General features: G+C 47.9%; 5 protein-coding genes across 5 annotated transcripts; 4 read left to right on the top strand and 1 right to left on the bottom strand.

Moving 5' to 3' along the window:
* Positions 1–7: 7 nt before the first annotated feature.
* On the top strand, positions 8–886 carry N7484_004199 (uncharacterized protein; the record flags this gene model as incomplete). Its single annotated transcript, XM_057114619.1, has 2 exons — positions 8–74; positions 294–886. 2 exons carry the CDS (start codon positions 8–10, stop codon positions 884–886), a joined length of 660 nt encoding a protein of 219 aa, XP_056974759.1.
* A 322-nt stretch (positions 887–1,208) lies between these two features.
* Positions 1,209–2,950, top strand: N7484_004198 (SIR2 family NAD-dependent protein deacylase; the record flags this gene model as incomplete). Its single annotated transcript, XM_057114618.1, has 3 exons — positions 1,209–1,476; positions 1,954–2,307; positions 2,385–2,950. The coding sequence occupies 3 exons, from the start codon at positions 1,209–1,211 to the stop codon at positions 2,948–2,950; spliced, it is 1,188 nt and encodes a 395-aa protein (XP_056974758.1).
* Positions 2,951–4,432: 1,482 nt separating this feature from the next.
* On the top strand, positions 4,433–7,901 carry N7484_004197 (putative SNF2 family helicase/ATPase; the record flags this gene model as incomplete). Its single annotated transcript, XM_057114617.1, has 2 exons — positions 4,433–7,429; positions 7,491–7,901. The coding sequence occupies 2 exons, from the start codon at positions 4,433–4,435 to the stop codon at positions 7,899–7,901; spliced, it is 3,408 nt and encodes a 1,135-aa protein (XP_056974757.1).
* A 1,451-nt stretch (positions 7,902–9,352) lies between these two features.
* On the top strand, positions 9,353–13,289 carry N7484_004196 (uncharacterized protein; the record flags this gene model as incomplete). The annotated part of the gene is made up of 3 exons (XM_057114616.1): positions 9,353–12,592; positions 12,644–12,934; positions 13,014–13,289. The coding sequence occupies 3 exons, from the start codon at positions 9,353–9,355 to the stop codon at positions 13,287–13,289; spliced, it is 3,807 nt and encodes a 1,268-aa protein (XP_056974756.1).
* A 967-nt stretch (positions 13,290–14,256) lies between these two features.
* On the bottom strand, positions 14,257–16,280 carry N7484_004195 (Serine/threonine-protein kinase 32B; the record flags this gene model as incomplete). The annotated part of the gene is made up of 8 exons (XM_057114615.1): positions 14,257–14,454; positions 14,508–14,802; positions 14,854–15,338; positions 15,389–15,544; positions 15,596–15,800; positions 15,853–15,964; positions 16,025–16,147; positions 16,238–16,280. 8 exons carry the CDS (start codon positions 16,278–16,280, stop codon positions 14,257–14,259), a joined length of 1,617 nt encoding a protein of 538 aa, XP_056974755.1.
* Between the last annotated feature and the right edge of the window lie 3,162 nt (positions 16,281–19,442).

Genomic DNA, 19,442 nt, shown 5'->3' with positions numbered 1-19,442 from the left:
TCAGAATATGAGGATTTACAAGCTGTTGATTACCTCGGAGCGTCGATGCTCCCTTGATGGAGAAGTTGCGGGCGGTGTGGACCAATCACCACTAACGGGTTTCCAAGGTTGGCATCGATTCTGTCTATAGTTCAACGGTTTTCAAATACTAGCTAGACAAGCACCGCTTTTATCTAGAAACTGAACAATTATCATAAAAAATGACAAAAGGGATAATAATTTCCCTTCGCAGGTTCTGATCCTATATACGAGAGCTCAATAAATCATATTTCCAAATTCCAAGGCTAACCTAGGGTCCCAGAGGTTCCGTGACCAATATATAAGTGCAGGAGTCACAGTCTTTATCGGTCATGACAAGGCGTACGTGGACAATGCAAAACTTGTCGTGGCCTCGGCCGCAGCTCTGACAATAAAATTTCGACCAAGAGACAATATCGAAGTTGAGGCAGCTAGAGACAAAGGGATCCCAGTGATACACAGAGCTGAGATGCTAGCAGAGTTAATGCGACACAAGAAGGCTATTGCCGTTGGCGGCAGCCATGGCAAAAGTACAACGACTAGCATGATAGCTGGGGTACTAGAGTCTGGAGGGCTCATGCCGAGTGTTGTGACGGGGGCTGTGATGAATCTATATAGGAGCAACTCGCATCTGGGTGCAGGGGACTGGGTAGTGGCCGAAGCGGACGAGAGTGACGGTTCCTTCCTAATGTTGCCTCATCTCGTGACTGTTGTCACGAACATCGACAGCGATCATATCATTCACTGGAAAGACGAAACCAAGACCCGTGAAGCCTTCGTTCAATTTGTTCGAAACGGACCGTTCCATGGATTGGGAATTCTCTGCATTGATGATCCTGGAGTCCGCCAAATCATGCTTCTCCTTTGAGATAGAAACATTGTCACATATGGTGTTTCTGAAGATGCAGACTTTCGTGCAGTGAATATCACTTATTCTTCGAATGGGTGTAGCTTCAACGTCTCCATTCACGATCAGGAAAATGATTTTCAGTATACAATTGGCCCAATTCATGTTAACGCTCTGGGACTGGCGAGTGTCCAAAATTCACTGGCAGCTATTACCATCTCTTCAGAGCTTGGGAACCTTTCCGGGGCTGCATCATCGGTTCCATCGCGTCGGTACGGTGAATGGTGTCACAATAGTCGACGATCACAGTGCCCACCCAGCCGAGACCAAAGCCACACTCAAAATGGCCAGGCAGGCTGGTGCACGGAAAATAATCGCTGTAAATCAGCCAAGTGGTCGGCCTGGGATTATCCGAGGATGGCTGGATGAGTATCCGGCCTCGTTTGACGATGCCGACCACATCATTATTGGTCAGGCTGAAGGAGGTGATCAGACTGCGGCTGCTGAAGCCCAAGCTATACTTGTCAATTGTTTGCGTAATCATGGACGCGATGTGATTTCGATGCCTGATTCGGCTCGATTATTCGAGCTTATCTCCATGGCGGCAGATGGTAATTTTGTGATGTGTATGGGATATCGAGGCTCGGATGTCTGGGCAGAGGAATTAGTAGACCAGTTAGCCTCCTGCAAGTATTGACTGGAATGCGCGTAAGAAGTTAGCGTGATTGGCATGTACTGAGTCGTCGATGTAGACCTGGCCAGGGACCTCAATAGACAGCCTCGCATGCCCAGGTGTGTAACGAAAATGACGTTGACCAGTAAATACAGGCCATAGCCGAAAGTAACGCAAATGAACGCTTGAATATATTTCGTCTATGTTATTCAGCATTGAAGTTGTGGGCCAATCGTAAGCGCTAGAAGGCAGCCAAACGCCTTAAATACCTTTGAATGGGCGGTATGTTCCATCTCCACATCCCCTCATCACTTACTCCAACTTACGAAACAAAGAACCCACTTGCATTTAAGAACCTGTCAAAACCCTTCAACTGACACTCGATTCATTATCTTATCTTAAAAATTTGCAATAGACATGGCCTCAGCAGTGGAACAGGCGGCTCTGTCTAGAATTTCTGTCGCCGATATTCAGTCATTCACTGAACACCTGCAAAAAAGCAAGCGAATTCTAGCTTTACTTGGGGCTGGGCTCTCTGCATCCTCGGGACTACCTACCTTCCGAGGTGCTGGTGGGCTCTGGCGATCATTTGATGCCACGGCGCTGGCCTCCCCAGAAGCTTTCGAAAATAACCCGGGACTAGTGTGGCAATTTTACAGCTATCGCCGACATATGGCTCTTGGCGTAGAGCCAAACAAGGCACACTACGCACTTGCTGAACTATCTCGAAAGAAGAAGAACTTTATCACGCTATCCCAAAATGTCGATGGTAAGTATCCTTATTTGAGTCAAATCTTTAAATGATTATATCACTCTAGAATCCAAACTAAAATTCAGTTTCTCAAGGGTTGTCGCCGAGAGCGCAGCACCCACCTGATCAGCTACATTTACTGCATGGATCTCTCTTTGATATCAAATGTAATGAATTCTATTGCAATTACGCGCGTGAAAACGATTTTACAGATCCGATCGTTCCTGCCCTTGAAATTCCCAAAAAAGGGTTGAACTTACCTGCCTCAAGGGAGAACGAGGTCGATATTGCAGATGCAGCAAATCCAGTTCCCGAATTGGCGGTTGCTGACCTCCCCAGGTGTCCTAAGTGTGGCGGGCTCCTCCGACCAGGTGTGGTTTGGTTTGGAGAGCCACTTCCTGGTGATACTATCAAAACTGTCGATGACTGGATTGATGAAGGCCCAATTGACCTGATGCTGGTCATTGGAACAAGCTCTAAGGTCTATCCTGCCGCAGAATATACGGACACTGCTCGCAAAGCTGGCGCCCGAATAGCGGTGATTAACATGGATCCGAATGATAAGCCGCGTAAGGGTCTGAAGAATCACGACTGGTTTTTCCAGGGCGATGCTGCGGTCATCGTGCCAGAGCTGCTGAAGGGCGTTATTGGAGAAGTTTGATTGGGAGGTCGTGGTATCTGAAATTGGATTACGGGGGCGTTCTTAGCTTGGAAAGGGGGAACCGAGTGCTTTTGAACGGAGGTTCTGAATATTTTTGTTTGAACTACCTGGGCAGGCAACCCAGGTATTGGACGCAGTATTAGAGATTCCAAAATTGTTCGGTAAAGTTTCGGACTTTTCCAGGGCAATGAAAGGTTGTCTCTTGTAGCTGCACCTGCAACTAGGCATATAAGTCAATAGACGGTTGGATAGTCAGCAGGCAGTGTTGAAAGTTAATATCCAGCAGTAGATGTCATCAGCATCTCCATGTCACCATCTTGCGCAAACTTCCGAGGACCATAGCGAGAAAAGCCGAAGTGTGACGTTTGATGTTTTAACATATTAAAGTATAGTATAACGAAATTAGATAGACTCAGGATAGCTTCTTACTCAAAAGTTTCCCTCATAGAAAATTGAGAAGGCTTTATAAACTTGAAGAAATGAAAACACAAAATGTACATAGAAAGCGTGTCGAGTACAAGGCGCAGAGGGGAGCAGTCCAGAAAGTTAACGAATGCTCCCTCAATTTACTTAAATCTGAAAAATGAGCGTTGCTAGTCTAGTGGTTTATCCCTCGGCTATTCAAGCCCAGGTCCGCCTGATACTTGAATGTTTGCTGGGACGGTTCCGGTCCTGGTTGGCGGCTCATGGTACAGGAGGGTGGGTGGGATCCGGCATTTGGGCGGATGTCAAGACCGAGAGGTCTTCTTTTTTTTGCTCATGAAAATTTTTTTTGAAATATCTTTATGGATTTTTGTCATTTCATTTGATGGTATAAAATGGTACCATCGTGAGTGTAGAGGAGTTGAAGAAATGATGCGGCTGCGAAAGAGGTATGTATCTTTTGGCACTTTCCCATATATCTCACTCACAAGGTGCATAACGACATCCGAAGACTCAAGCTGGGCGTTCAAGACCTGGCTGGCCCTCCTCTTTCTTCTGTGCGCTTTTTTTCTCGAACCACTCTTCTTGATGCTTCCTTGTCAAGTGATTCGTGTTTTGCCTTTCGGTGCCTGAGGCACTACTCGTTGCTAGGGAATCCACCCAAAACAAATCCCATATCGATAACGTCGTCGATCCCACTTGCATTTCTCAACTCCACCCCACATTCGCTTTTGAAAAGGGCCTGGACGTGAGCCTTAAGAGGTGAGTCGGTACTAAAAACCTTTGATTCTATCCATAATCGGTGGGATTCCCTATTCATAATCCCAAACAACACTATTAGAACCCCGCGCGGACAGATCCAAAAGTCGATCTCATCAACAAAGACTGCTCAAAGCTTACAATTGCGCATTTTTCAAGGTCCCACTACGCCACTTCATCTACTCAGCGGAAGGAAAGCAAGATCAAGCCTAAAAGCCGAGTCGCAATCCTCTCAAACGCGCCATAGTAGACAGAACAGCGAACCCTCGGACTCGTGTTCGCGAACATCTTCACCCCACCATGGCCAGAGAAAGTGACGCTCCTCGGGAACCCCAAACCCCGGGGCGCCCAAAAGAATCGGCAAAACAATCGATTGCTCAGGAGCCAGAGTTTGGTAAACCTTCGCCTCTTGGTAAACCTGCACACAGATCCAATTCCAACCACCTCTTCAACATCCCCAAGCAAAACAGGGCGCGACCAGAGCACCACCGTCCTCATCAAGCTGTTGCTGAACACCAACAGCAGTTGTCAAACCTTGAAAAGAATCGTAATCGAATCCAACAAGGCGCCCCTCAAGGCTCCGGGCCACCAGTCGCACCCAGCGGTGCTTCAGCGGCGCCCTCCGCAAACCGACGTGGGCCATTTGACCCTTTCCAGCCCGTTAGACCATCGGCGTACAACGACTATCGATCAGGGATTCCCTCGGGTGCAACCCCAATTAAACGCCCCGAGCAGGTGTCGTATGCTACCCCACGGGCCCCTCGGGCACTTTTCACATCCAAGCCATCCGCACCAAAGCAGTCCTTTGCCTCAAAAAACCTTCAAGCTTTCATCGATCTAACAGCGGATGAGCCTGGTTCGAGGACCGGCCAAATTGCTCAGCAGTTCGGCCAGGCATCTACCTTTGGTTCCACGGATGTCTACGGCTATGTCGATTCAGCTAAAGCGAATGAAAATATAAAGGCTCTCCTTGAGGGCGCATTTGAAGAGGAAGAAGAAGCCAAGTCAAAGTTCAAGGACAAGAAGAAAAAGAGCAAAAAGAAGGATCCGAAGAAAGCTCAAAAGAAGGAAGCTATTCCGCCTGCGAAGAACGACACCAGTGAACTCGATGACTTGGCTGCTCAACTTCAGGGCGTTACCGTCAATGACATCAAAGAAGGCGAAGAAGAGTCTGCCGATGAGCTTGATAACAAGGCAAGAAAGCTTAAAGAAGACACCGAACATCCCGACAACAAGGAAAAAGTCACAAATGAGAAGGACGAGGAGGCTGAAGCAGATGTTGGTGACGAGGAAGAAGCAGAAGAAGAGGAGGAGGATGAATCCGATGACGAAGATGAGCTGATTGTCGAGGGCTTGAAAGTCACTTTGTTGCCCCACCAAGTCGAAGGTGTTAGGTGGATGTGTGACAAAGAGTCTGGTCGACACTCTGCTAAAGGAATTGTGCCCAAGGGTGGAATTCTTGCAGACGATATGGGTCTGGGTAAAACCGTCCAAACCATATCCCTGTTTCTCAAAAACCGCAAGCCCGAACACGAACACAGCGACGATGACACCGCCAACAAAAAAGGAGACGATGAAGATGCACCACCTTCCTCTCAACTTAGCAAGACAACGCTTGTAGTGGCACCTCTAGCACTTATCAAACAATGGGAAGCCGAGATCGCCGACAAGATCGAGAGATCTCATAAGCTCAGCGTCTGTCTCTATCATGGGACAAACCGTGCAAAGACTGCCAAGTCATTGGGCGATTACGATGTCGTCATTACAACCTACGGAACTCTTACCTCGGAGTCAAGTACAGCAGCCGCGGACAAGGCCAAGAAGTCTGGAATTTTCTCTCTTTACTGGTACCGAGTTGTCCTGGACGAGGCCCACACCATCAAGAACCGGAATGCCAAGGCAACACAAGCTGCTTGTGCTTTAGATGCTAGGTATCGATGGTGCTTGACTGGAACCCCCATGCAGAACAACCTTGACGAGTTGCAGAGTTTGATCAAATTCCTCCGAATCAAACCTTACAATGACCTTGCCGCGTGGCGTGATCAGATCAGTCGACCGCTAGCAAATGGCCGTGGTGGCCTTGCTATCCAACGACTCCAGGTCTACTTGAAAGCTTTCATGAAACGACGCACCAAGGATGTTCTCAGAGACAACGAAAACGATAAATCTGAAGGAGCTGATGGGAAACCGAAAAAATCCAATGGTTTCAAAATCGTGAAGCGTGAGGTTATCAAGGTGGAGGCACAGTTCATGGAAGGAGAGATGAACTTCTACAAGCGATTGGAACAACGCACCGAAAACCGCCTTGAAGAGATGATGGGCGGTGCCAAGGTTGACTATGCCGGCGCATTGGTCTTGCTTTTGCGACTTCGTCAAGCGTGTAACCACCCCGAGCTGGTCAAGAGTGATCTAGCCGTGGACAAAGATGTTCTGTTGCAGAGTGGCAACCCTGGAAGCCAGTCGTCCGAAGCGAAGAAAGATGATCTAGATGATATGGCTGATCTTTTTGGAGGCTTGAGTGTCATGACAAAGAAATGCGACGTTTGTCAAGCGGAACTTAGCCAAGCCGAGTCAAAGAGCGGGGGCAGTCACTGCACTGAGTGTGAAACTGACTTGAATACCAACTTCATGACTAAGGATAGCAAGCATAAGGCAAAGAAAGCACACAAACATCACGAGGTCACTACAATTGAAAGCCCCATTGCCAAGGCTCGCTCTCGAAAGAACCGCCGCGTCGTTCTTGATAGCGACGATGAAGATGAGGACGAGGCCGAATGGATTGTCCCCGAGGGCCAACGTAAAATGCCCAACCTTGGCAAGGCCGGTGGATCAGAAGACGAAGATGCTGAAGGGGGTGGAGAGTGGATCGGCTCTGGTGACTCCGACCTGGACTCACCTTCGGGGAAGAAGAGTCAACCTATCATGCTGAGCAGCTCTGACGACGAATCCGACTCTGATGATGACATCTCTTACGAAGGCGAAAATGGCGAGTTGCCGTCAACCAAGATCCGTTACTTGATGAAACTACTGAACAAAGAATCCGCGGACTACAAGTTCATTGTCTTCTCTGTTTTCACCTCGATGCTTGATAAGATCGAGCCATTTTTGAACAGTGCGAATATTGGATTCGCACGTTACGATGGTGGTATGCGGAATGACCATCGCGAAGCCAGTCTCAACAAGTTGAGGAACAACAGTGGCACTCGCGTACTGCTTTGCAGTTTGCGTGCCGGTGCACTGGGCCTTAACTTGACAGCTGCCAGCCGCGTTGTGATCCTGGAACCATTCTGGAATCCTGTAAGTCACTTCTTTGCACAAATATTTGTATTTGACATCATGCTAACGCAGTGAAAATCAGTTCGTCGAAGAACAAGCTATTGACCGTGTCCATCGTCTCAATCAAACCGTTGATGTCAAAATCTACCGAATGATCATCAAGGGTAGCGTGGAAGAGAGAATCGTTGCTTTGCAAGATCGCAAACGCGAACTGGCCAACATGACCATCGAGGGCAAGTCTGCAGCCGGAAAATTGACCATGAATGACATGATGGCCCTGTTTGGTCGTGACGCCGAATCCAAGTATACCCCGACCGATACTCAGGGCAAGCTAGACTTCAAGCAGCCAACTAGGCTACTGAACTCTACGGGCGATAATGATCCTCCCATGCCCCCTCAATCCTCTGCGCGGGCTGATTCCCATAATCGAGAACGCCGGCAGCAATCTAGGAAGTCGACACCTGAAGATTCTGTGTATGGACGACGCTGGTAGATGACGTGATATGATGATGAACTTGCATGCACAGGTGATTGGTTGTGGGATAGACTTTATCTTAGGCGTTTTTTGAGCATACAATGGGATTGGGGCTGTTATTGTGGGACGGTGGAATTGAAAAAGAGTATTTCTTGTCTATTTCTTCTGCTACTTTTTATGAACATTTAATTGAATCTTGTCGCTTGACGATTTACATAATACCGTTTCCCTTGTTTCATATTGTCTCTTAGAGCTTGAGCACTGGGTGTGTCATAAATCCAAGGTTCAGCCTCAGGTGGTTCTTGGGCCCCGGAAAATCTGCCCACGAGTGATGTTATAGGAGGCAAGTTGAAAACCATACAGTGGCCGGGATTGAGCCCCGGACAAGAAAGCACTACCTACCGCTCAAGGTATTGACCGAAATCTCGACCTTCGAACCGGGTAGCTTTGTCAAAAACAGAAAATGGCTTTACGTGTCAATCTTTACTACTGATCAACCAGAGCAAATGGCTGTGATACTCGAGATCTAACGGAGGTGAAGCTCTTACAGCAAGCTTCAAGGGTACCAGCTTTGACACCCGGTCACTACGCATGAGGACCATGGAAGGAATTACCCTGGAATATGACAGTCGTCTAGACCATCCAAACACAGGGTCTATCCACTCTTGTAGGTCTAGAGTGTGGTTGGTTTACTCTCAGCGGAGATTCACCCCCACAATCCAGCTATGCCTCGGACAATCCTAGAAAGGAAGAATCCGGCATTCTCGGGAAATTGGGTATCTGTTTTGACGACTAGTGTCAAACCGGTGAACATTGGAAGGCTCGAAAGAATAATCGAGTCATCGGATATTAGCTCTGTTAATGAATATTTCTATTAACCAGCCTAAGAAATGTCCTCTACGTCTCCCTTCAAAACCAACCAGCATGATAGCTCGTGCTCTCGAATGCTCTGCCTCGCCCGGGGTCTTCGGACCCTGCGGACTCTGCAAAATCGGACTAGTCTGTCCGGTGGCACCCACGGTTCACCAGCTTTGGTTCAGGATCGTAAGAGTATCGCCCGGTGGGAGTCCCTGGCGAACCGGACGAGGGAACCGACAAGACATGCTGTGTGAAATCCGTAATCATCAACCGTATGTGTTTCTCATAGGTCTATCTGCCAGGAGAAAGCATGAGAAGAATTGAGGATTGTTTGGTACGAGGCGAAATCTCAGATCCAGCTTCTGCCAAACTCTGGGGTATCTTCAATCCTATCCTTTTCAACCTCTCTCGTTCCCCTTCCAACGTTATATTATGACATTCGTTCTCCATCTTTTCCTGCGTTAAGCTACTCATGCGAGAGTTTTGAGGCTTTCACATCGAAGACTCCTAGTATGGGAAACTAAGGCTGTCGAACACACCTCGATCCTCATATAACGTAGACTGCGCTGTTGCTACCTCAGATCCAAATGTGTTGATCTCCACAAAACAAAATGAACTCGCCTATTTTTCCTACCAATGAGGACGAATGGAAGGTCAACTACGATGGAAAAGACCAGAAACAGGTGTCAGACGGAAGGAGAATACTAGCTCGGACTCTCTCACTACCAAAGACGATGTGCATTCTATCCGACAAAAAGGCTGAGATCTCGACAGTTACCGAGCTGGCATCTCCGAAAATAAAGCTTCCACGGCTCGGAAATGATATCGTGGAAAGGGTGTTTCCAGTTCGGTCTGTCGTTTCCTTTGATCCCACTCTTTCTCCTCTCCAAACGCCATCTTTGGATAAAGCGGATAGTCCATTTCCTCAGATACCACTCGAAGATACCCCACAAATGAGTGAAACGGTCGACGATCCATATGGACGATCTTATAAAAGTCCCACGAGAGACACAAGGGATCTAGAACCAGCACCGACAAGACCAAATTACCTAGCTCGGATGCACAGTCAATTAAGTCTTTCCAATATTTCACCATTGATATCAAGGTTGCCGGAAGAAGACGGAAATTTGGTCTCTATTGAAATGTCGCCTTCGAGTCTTAACGCCCAGTTACAAAGTGCAATTCGCGAGAGTGGAGAGGTTTTGACTACGAACGAGTTGAAACCAGGGCTTGGGTACCCCGAGGATGAAACGAGTGTGGCAGTTCAGCCATTTGGAGCATTGTTAGCTCTCTCGGAGGTGAATGATAACATGATTGTTCAAGCTGTTAGCACGAACTCGAAAGAAATTTTGGGTTATTCCCCAGATGAACTGTTTGAATGTGAATCCATCTACACCGTATTTCCCGGTTCACAGCAGAACATATTCTTTTCACACATTCAATACGTTTCGAGTGATGGGTATGATGTGGAAACATGTGGTCCGGAAGTGTTTTCGCTTTGGATACCTGTCGCTGGAGGTGTTCCCAAGCATCTTTGGTGCACCATGCATACCAGCAAGGCATCCCAGATCTACATCATTTGTGAGCTGGAATTCGACGTTGCAGATACGAAAGATCGAAAGGATATTGGCCCTCAAGGAATTCTCACTGCCTTGCGAGCTGGAAACAGTGATGTTCGAACCAATTCCTATTCTTCAAGGGAATTTGAATCCAGAGGATCAGAGCTCCTGAACACACTTCCACGTATTATACAGCCTTTATCCAGTGCTCAAACACTCGAAACACTTGTTGAGCACTCCATAGCCAGTGTGAAACAGGTGGTACGCTTCCATCGTATGACTATGTATCATTTTGACAGCGATCGCAATGGCATCGTTGTTGCAGATTCAGTCGATGCATCATTGGGCATGAGCTCATTTGAAGGGTTGGAGTTCTCGGAGTCAACTTTCCCGGCAAATTTGAAGAAACAATACCTCCGGAATAAAGTCTCTTTTGCCTATCGAAGAAATATAGACTGTGCAGAATTAGCCTACCGTGCATCGACAGTCATGACTACGCTGGACCTATCCCATTGCTATCTTCTAGCAGCTCCAGCTCCAGGTTCCTCCCCAGCTGATACAATTCCTCCAGTGCAGGCTGCTATATCGATTGGCATTCACGTTTTTGGAAAGCTATGGGGGCTAATCTCTTGCCAATCATATGACAAAGGCACTTGGCTTCACCCGCTCATTCAAAGGACATGTTGGTTAATAAGTGAAGCTTGTACTAGCAACATTGAGCGGCTCTCATATACTTTGCCTTTCCAATTGATACAAAAGAATGGCCTTATTGGCGGAGTGGACAGCAAGCAACACATTCAAACACCGTCGGGTGATCTCCTTGACACATTTGGCGCCGATTATGCTGCAACATCTATACTGGGAGAAACAAACATACTAGGAAGGCCTCCAGATTCTCAAGAAGTTTTGGCTTTGCTGGAATACCTTCGAGTCAAGGAGCTAGACACTGTCCTGTGGTCAACCGACATACTTTCTGACTTCGAAGATCTCGACTACTCTCCTGGGTTTCGCCATCTCTCCAGCCTCATATATATCCCTCTGTCCGCTGATGGACAGGATTTCATCATTCTCTTTCGTGGGCAGATCGAAGGTGGCAAGGGTCAAACAGAGTGGTCTGCATGCGAGCTTGGAAAAGCATCGATTCTATCTTTGCTATACAGAGCTTTCACCGATATTTGGCAGGAGAAAGAGGCTACGATGCAAGATAATCAGCTCATGAGACTCCTCCTCGCCAACTCCGCTCATGAGTTCCGCACACCTCTCAACGCTATAATCAACTATCTGGAAATCGCCCTGGATGGGAATATCAATCAAGAAACCCGAGACAATCTTTCCAGATCGCACTCGGCATCCAAGTCTTTGGTATACATCATCAACGATTTACTCGATCTCACCAACGCAGAGAATGGACAGAAATTGATCAAGGATGAAATCTTTAGTCTATCCGAGACTCTATGTGAGGCGACCAATATCTTCTGGGAAGAAGCACGACAGAAGCATGTCAATCTTCAAGTAGTACAACATGCAGCATTACCTGCCGTCCTCGGTGATCAGCGACGAGTGCGACAAGTGATCACAAACCTAATCAGCAATGCTGTCCAACATACTTCCACCGGCGCGGTGACCATCGAGTCATGCATCCTGAGCGAGTCATGGGATGACGGTCACATCGCCATCGAAGTGGCAATCCATGACACAGGCTCTGGCATGTCCCAAGAAGCAGTCGAAACACTATTCTGTGAGCTGGAGCAGGTCTCCAACAAAGAATACACCCAGAGTCCCAAGGCTTACGCGAAGAATGCGAACATGTCACCTTCCGAATCAGAAAGCGTCCTGGGCCTAGGCCTTGCCTTGGTCGCCAGAATAGTTCGCAATATGAACGGGCAACTAAGCCTCAAATCCCAAGAAGGAAAAGGAAGCTGTTTCAAGATCCGCCTAAAGTTCTCATTACCGTCCGAGGACAACGACGCATCTCATCACGCCACCCAATCTACTTCGAACTTAAATCACCAATCCGCCACCCAATATATCAACGCAGATCCTCAATCTAATAGACAGGGATATGACAGGCCAACACCCAACGAAGACCCGTGTGACAGAAAACAATCCGTGGAGCAGGAAACCCAAGACCAGCCACCGGAATGCGGGGTTGTTCCCTGTCACTGTGGTTCACCCTTGGTGTCAGATTCAGCCATCGGCAAAGCGGACAACCCACTCGTAGATGCTGATATCTCACTCAATGGAGAATCCCGAAATCTGACCGTTCTTGCTTCTGGCGCCAAGGTCGAAGACGTAAGCATGCATAAGACCTAAAACTGTTCGATGCTAACTCCGGATCTGTAGAAGGTACCTTTGCGCTCTAGTTCTGGCCAAGCGCCGCACTCCGTCATGGATTCCACTTCAACTTCCACTTCCCCGACCGGTCCGGGTGAGACAGAGAAAGGAACTAATTCCATGACTGGGGGCACGCTTCGGATCCTTATTGCTGAGGATGACCCAATCAATAGCTCGATCGTTAAAAAACGACTCGAGAAGTTCGGGTACTCGATCTGCATGACGGGGAATGGCAAAGAATGTGCTTCTGTGCATCGGGAAAGTCCAATATCGTTTGATGTGATTTTGATGGATCTCCAGGTATGAAATCCCAATAATAGATCGCAATGTAATACGATATGCTAATTTCGTTGTACCCTTTTCTTTTCTTTTTATTCAGATGCCTATTGTGGACGGATTATGTGCTACAAAGATGATCCGCGAATACGAGCAGCAAAGTGCGTACCATAGGACGCCTGTTTTTGCTGTTTCGGCTTCTTTGATTGAAAAGGATCGTCAGGTCTATTTGGATGCTGGGTTTGATGGATGGATTATGAAACCTATTGATTTCCAACGCGTGCATTTACTGCTTAATGGTGTTTTGTCTGCTGAACGGAGAGATGACGCGCTCTATCAACCTGGGATGTGGGAACAGGGGGGTTGGTTTGGAAGATAGTGTATACCCGTGGTTTTAGGTAGAAATTGGACTCGATATTGAGAATAGCAGTTGGCAGTCGCCAGATCTCGGACAGGTGGCTGCATTTCAAGGTTAAATCCGGAGAATCAATTCCCCCTCAGAAGTATATCGAATAGAGAGAGCTCATTGTGGCATGGCGGCGGCTCTAAATCTACATTTCAACATCTAATTCTACTCATGCAAGGATGTAGGACATTGTCAATTAATATGTAATCAATTTACACCCCAATTCCAAGGTCTGGAAAGTACTAAATGCGACGAAACACGAGATACACCTAATCCGCTGCCGATCCACAAAGGGCAGCAAGCTCCAGTCCGTTCTAGTGTAATAGTGGATGAAAGGAAAAGGAAAAGGTAACATAAAGTTAAAAGAAAAGAGAAGTCGTGTCCATAATGAAAACAGGGTATGAGAAACTCCAATGAAAACAATGAACATGACTGGAAACACAGCGGCGGAATTAAAATACCTGTCGAGATAGCCTACCACGGGTCAATTGAATGCATCATCTGTACAACTTCAAACCAAACGAAACAAGAAAAAATAGATTATCGCTGAGACAGGGGAATCTAGAAGAATGAAACTGAGGTGGTGCCACAGGCAACTCATCCTTTCTGCAATTCATTGCAGAGTAAAATGCAGAGAAATATCCATGAAGGAAGTTGGTTTGGACCTCATGTTCCCCCACGGAGAGTCATGGAAGCATAATCAACCAAGCTGGCGGTATTTGGGCCGATTCATTGGGGCATAACAGAGGAAGTATCAGAAACTAGTCTTCCTGACCACCGCTGCTGGATTAAGAGTTCCAGCTTAGATGAACACTCGGGTGTTGTGCCCAAGCAGACGACAAAACCGTCAATCGCACAATTTCAGGCGATACCAAAGGCTTCGTTCCCAAAAAGCTTGCAAAAGAGACGATTTTCGCCGATGTATTTAGAGGTAGCTTCTTCAACTGATGATCTGGCGAGCACCCTCTTTGCCCAGAACACCTGGCTCCGTGGGCTTAGGACTGCGGTCACGGCCCTTCTTGCGACTGAGGAACGAGAGCATCCCACTGTTGGAGCCCTTTCCTTTACTCGCATCACCCTCCAGACCTTCTGCAGGGAGAGTAGAACTGTGATTGGCGAGCTCGCTCCAGCTACCAGCCTCTTCCAAAACCATTTGTACGCCACCTCCTTTACTCATCTTCCGTGTCGCACCGCCTCGTCGAGGGGGTGGCGGCAAGGGACGGTGGAAGGAGGGAGGATGGGGTGGAGGAGAGGCGGATGCGCGAGTTGAGGGGGAGGGGGCCCAATTGAAGCAGTGTCGTTCGGGTCCAAATTTTCACTGGCAGGCGTAGTTACTTCACTTTGAGATATCCGGTGGACCGGCCCCTCGTTCAATGGTGAAGTGCGAACGGCCGATTCAGGCTGGGAGGGCTGTCGGACGTGTGTGGTGTTGGTCGTAGTAATTGCGTTGGTGGTCGTTGCATTGGGGAGGCAATCTTCGGGGTTTCTAGAGGGGGTGAGTAAAGATGATGCACATGGGTCCAATAGATGTACTTACATTGTTGCGGCAATGGCTTCGGCGGCACTGCCTTGGTAGTCAACGGTGGTGTAGTCAAATGGTTCAAACATGGTCTCAATGAGGCGATGAAGTTCATCCTCCCGGATTTCTTTTGCGGTGGCATCGTCACGTAGCTCTGCACGCGGCTTCTGCCGACGAGCCCGGGCTTCCAGGGGTGCCTCCTCCAACAAGAGCTCCTCCAAATCGTATGTCGCATCGAAGTTTGTCTTGTCACTGGAGGGTCGGAAAACAGGGGGAATCTCTTTGCGCTCGAGCGCGTCGAAGTCGATGTCGGCGAAGAATTCATGTGAAGTGAAGCTCTCAAATCCAATGGCACCAATGCGGCGGCTGCGATCACGCTCCATCAGAGCCATCAGAGCTCGTAGACAGGGGACCGACACCGCGGGGTTGGTGACATAGTACTTCGGTTGTGCCTTTTTGATGTTCTCGCTCAGGGTTTCCTGGCTGCGACCTTCGAAGGGACGCTAAATCTGTTGTCAGCGTAAGCCATCGCACCTGTCGAAGCATGCCGTACCTTGTTGTAAATGCATTCGTAAAACGTGACACCCAAAGACCACCAGTCAACTTCGAAGTAATATCCACCGCCTTCATACACTTCTGGGGCCAGGTAAGCCAATGTCCCCGACTTGCTTGTGAGAGGCTTTCCTGGTCGGAAATCCGATGCCACATTCTAGATCACTGTTAGTAGCTACCAAAACATAGGACAGGTCATGTCACGTACGAAATCTGCCAAGTGGACATGGCCTTCTGAGTCTAACAGCACATTATCAGGTTTGACGTCGCGATGGATGATGCCTTGGGAATGGATGTATTTCAAGGCACAGCCAAGTTCTGCGGCCCAAAAGCGCACTGCTTCCTCGGTGAAACATTTGCGGGAAATGTGAAATCGAAGATCGCCACCATTCATGAGATCGACAACGATGTAGCTGACAGATAATCAGTATACGGAGCCATCTCAAGCGATCTGCTAAAACCCACATGTATTCGATGTCCTGAAAGCTATACCGCAAATTGCATAGGAAGGGATGGTTCAAGTGTTCGAGCATTCTTCTTTCACGAATGATGTTCCGTACACTTTCCGAACGTACAACTAACATGCAAGGTTAGTTCAAATCTCCGAGCCGCGGGGGTTCTAGGATCCTTGGCATACCCTCCTCTTTTCGAATGTATTTCAGGGCGAATGTTAGGCCAGTATCCTTCCTCTCAACGATTCGAACCTTGCCAAATGCACCCTTTCCAACTACCCGAAGGAGGCGGAAGTGATTGAGGTTGACTAGACGAAAATTAGTATCCACATCTTCAGTCCGCTGAAAAGCTTAATGCCCCCCAACACAGGCCCCTGAAATCGAGATTTCTAACATACCTGCATCGTTGCAAGAAATGGGCTTTCCTTGTGTGTTTCCCATTCTGGCGGAAGTAAAGGAGGACGTAGGTTTAAGGTGACTAGGATCTGTCCGGCAACATCACTTGTCTTGAGGACCTCGTATGGTATGTGAAATCACGTCGCGCAGGTTGGGAAAGCCAACGAACGGTGAAGAAAAGATGTGAATTGGACTTTCAGAGCACGAAGTCCATGGGAGACGTTCAACGGCAGAATCGCGGAGCGGGGTGTTGCAATGGAACGCGGCGGGCGAAGACCGAGAGCCGCAACGAGGGAGGAGCGAGGGGGATGATGGAGAGGGGAAAAAGGCGGTCGACCCAAATCTACCCAGTTCACTATAAGAGGAGGATTGTAATGCTGTCAGGCCGGGTATGTATATTCACGATTGGCGGAATAGGTGAGGTCAGGGTTTCGGGGGCCAAAAGTAGCCAAAACGAGCTTGGAGCGCGCACGCGCAGACAAATCGAATAACGGGTAGCGGCAAAGCACCGAAACAGATGTCTTGCAGATTGAAGATTGACCGAATTGGACCAGGACGTTCTGGAATGTCTTGAAACTGTGCAAGACTGAAAGAAAGGGGAGAGGAGAGTGAGCGGTCAAAATGGAGGCGGCAGTAAAGTGGAGCCAATCACACTCGCGTGAAGACAACGGGGAAAGGGGGCCTCGTACTTGAGGTAACCGGTTATCATGCCTTTTCTGCTAGTAATCGTCGTGTTTCTCACCTCTGCTCATGCAGTTTAAAGTGTCTATAGATTATATTTGGCATACATATATCATCCTTCAGGAATGAACTACATACTACTCCGTACTTGATGTGATTGTCAACAGCCATAGACCCACGGGGGCGGAAAAATAGGGCGAGAAAAAGCATTGCAGTCGGACTTAGACCTATCGTCAAGGTAACCCATCGATCAATAAAGACTTCGGTCAGAAAAATTGGTTGCATCGGCTTTTTTGGTCGAGACCGCTTCGCTCCTACTGCAGAACGCATCTCGTCTGCAGAACCCCTTGTACCATTCTGACCTGTCAGATATCAAATCAACCCTACTTGGTTCAGACGATAGCAGTGCGTTCTATCCCCACTGGCGAAGATTGGGGTCCGCGACGAGTCTATTTGCTCGCTGAAATTGCTCTCAAACATTGGACAAGGGACTGTCGATAGTTTTCCGCCCCTTAATCGAGCCAACCAGAGAGCAGATCACGCACCTGCATTGCATTGGACTGGTCACCCTGTCGCCACGCGACATCCTCTCGACACGTCTGATCTCTCGTGGCAGCCACGTTATTGACCGCCCTTGTTGAGATGCAGGTCTCGGCTTCCCCGTCGCACAGGAACGGCCGTGGAACGCCTGCAGAACATTCGAACGTTCGAACATTCGGATGAGCTGAACTGTGTTTAATGGGCTTTGCAGGTCCCGACTCCGCTCGCGAACGGACGTAAGACTTCCGTTCCCACCGGGCGCGACCTGTCTTGTTTGATCGGCGCCATTTCAATTTTGAAACCACCGTGACCGACCTTCAATATGAATTGATTGTAGACGTGTTTCTTTGCATAGCTAGCGCACACGTAGTGGGTCTCATGATCAAGGCTTGTCGGCCCACACCGGAGGAGGCATAATGCTGGTCGCCGGCGTTTCAGCTGCAAAACGACAAAGATGATTGCCCGAAACTGAAACTCCTTGTTTCAAATTCGTACTTCTGACCATAGTGAAGCTTTGGCTGAGTCAGGAGTCGGGAGCTGTCATTTAATCTGATTTGAGGCCCATTTGTACCGATTGGTTGATTTGTCCCTATCTTAGGTAGATAAATGTGCCAACAGTTTGGGCTTCCATATGTTTTGAAGACCATCAAATGGACTTGATAAAGAGAAAACAACTGTATTCCATGAGGGGAAGATTGAAGTCAGGAGCAATGAGGATGGTGGACCATTGAGCTATTCAAGATATAGTAATATCTAATCATGAGCACCTGAGACGGCCTGCATCAAGGATTTCGAATGGATCCCCAAGGAGTCCGAGATAATAGATTATCTTGAACATTTTTATAGAAAAAAAAAAGAGAAAAAGAAAGAAAGAAATTGGTGGGAATCGAACCCCGGATCTATTGATTCTCTCAATACCTCAGAGGTACATTGTGAATAGCCTCATCTGCATCGCCCCGAAAGTCAGCCAAAACTTCTTTCCCATATAACCCACTACGTATTTAGAAAAAAGAGTTCGTCTCTGGATCCAACGGATTGATGTCTAGCTATTGCATTTTTCAAAAACAGCAAACATCAATCCCAGGGGGACCCCAAGATCACAGCCGTGGCTATGTCTTGGCGGTCTGCCACTGGGTGATGTTTCCCGGTCTATCCAATACGTACATCGCAGGTCCCGACGGCTAACCTGGTGTGCCCCAACTGGCAGTGGTGAGGATTTACCCAACTCGACCACACGTATTGGATTATTGATTTGGAGAGGAAGAAGTAATACTTCAGGGAACAATGCTAATACTTTTTGGCACCCCCCTCCACCTTTCCCTTTGAGAATTCAAGCCCCTTGTCTTCCTGGGAAATCTTTTTACCATACATATTGGGTTATTAATTCGGTGAGGAGGAAGTAATACTTAAAAATAATGCTAGCCTACCAGAATTCTTGGCTGCCCCCTTGATGCTCAAGTTGAATTATCAACCTTACGCAATAAGCTAAAAACACAACAAATTCACTAAATTTGACTCTCACAGAAAGAAAGACTTAAAACATCTCCAGCAATATTTCTCAGGAGCAATAATGTCATACTGAACAGCGTAGCTATCAAATAGTCAATTGACTAACAGTGTCCTTCAAGGGCAGGTATGTCCCCACTCCATGTGCTTGCCATGTGACGGAAGAAGAATGTACATTTGCTTCTCAAAACCGCATCATGAAGTGGTCTTTCGCTTTTCAGATCAATAATTTTGAGAACGCGAAACCCCGTCAGACAATTCGTGCATCGTGTGGGCACATTCGCAGTTCAGCCTTAAATTGCGCGGCCTAGCTTGGTGCAACTAAGCCTCTCAGGTGGTATTTTCGTACTTGTATAACACCCCACTGTAATTGAATACGCCGCAGCGTCAACTGAGTAACTTTTGAGGTTCGTCCAGTCCAAATGAGGGCGCTGAGAGGGGTCAATAACGGTGTAGTGGTAATGGAGTTCAAGGTCACGG

This window comes from Penicillium longicatenatum, assembly GCF_028827895.1.
Source record: "Penicillium longicatenatum strain IBT 33135 chromosome Unknown contig_2_segment0_segment0, whole genome shotgun sequence".
NCBI classification, from domain to species: domain Eukaryota; kingdom Fungi; phylum Ascomycota; class Eurotiomycetes; order Eurotiales; family Aspergillaceae; genus Penicillium; species Penicillium longicatenatum.
This window is presented reverse-complemented; position numbering and strand designations above follow the sequence as displayed.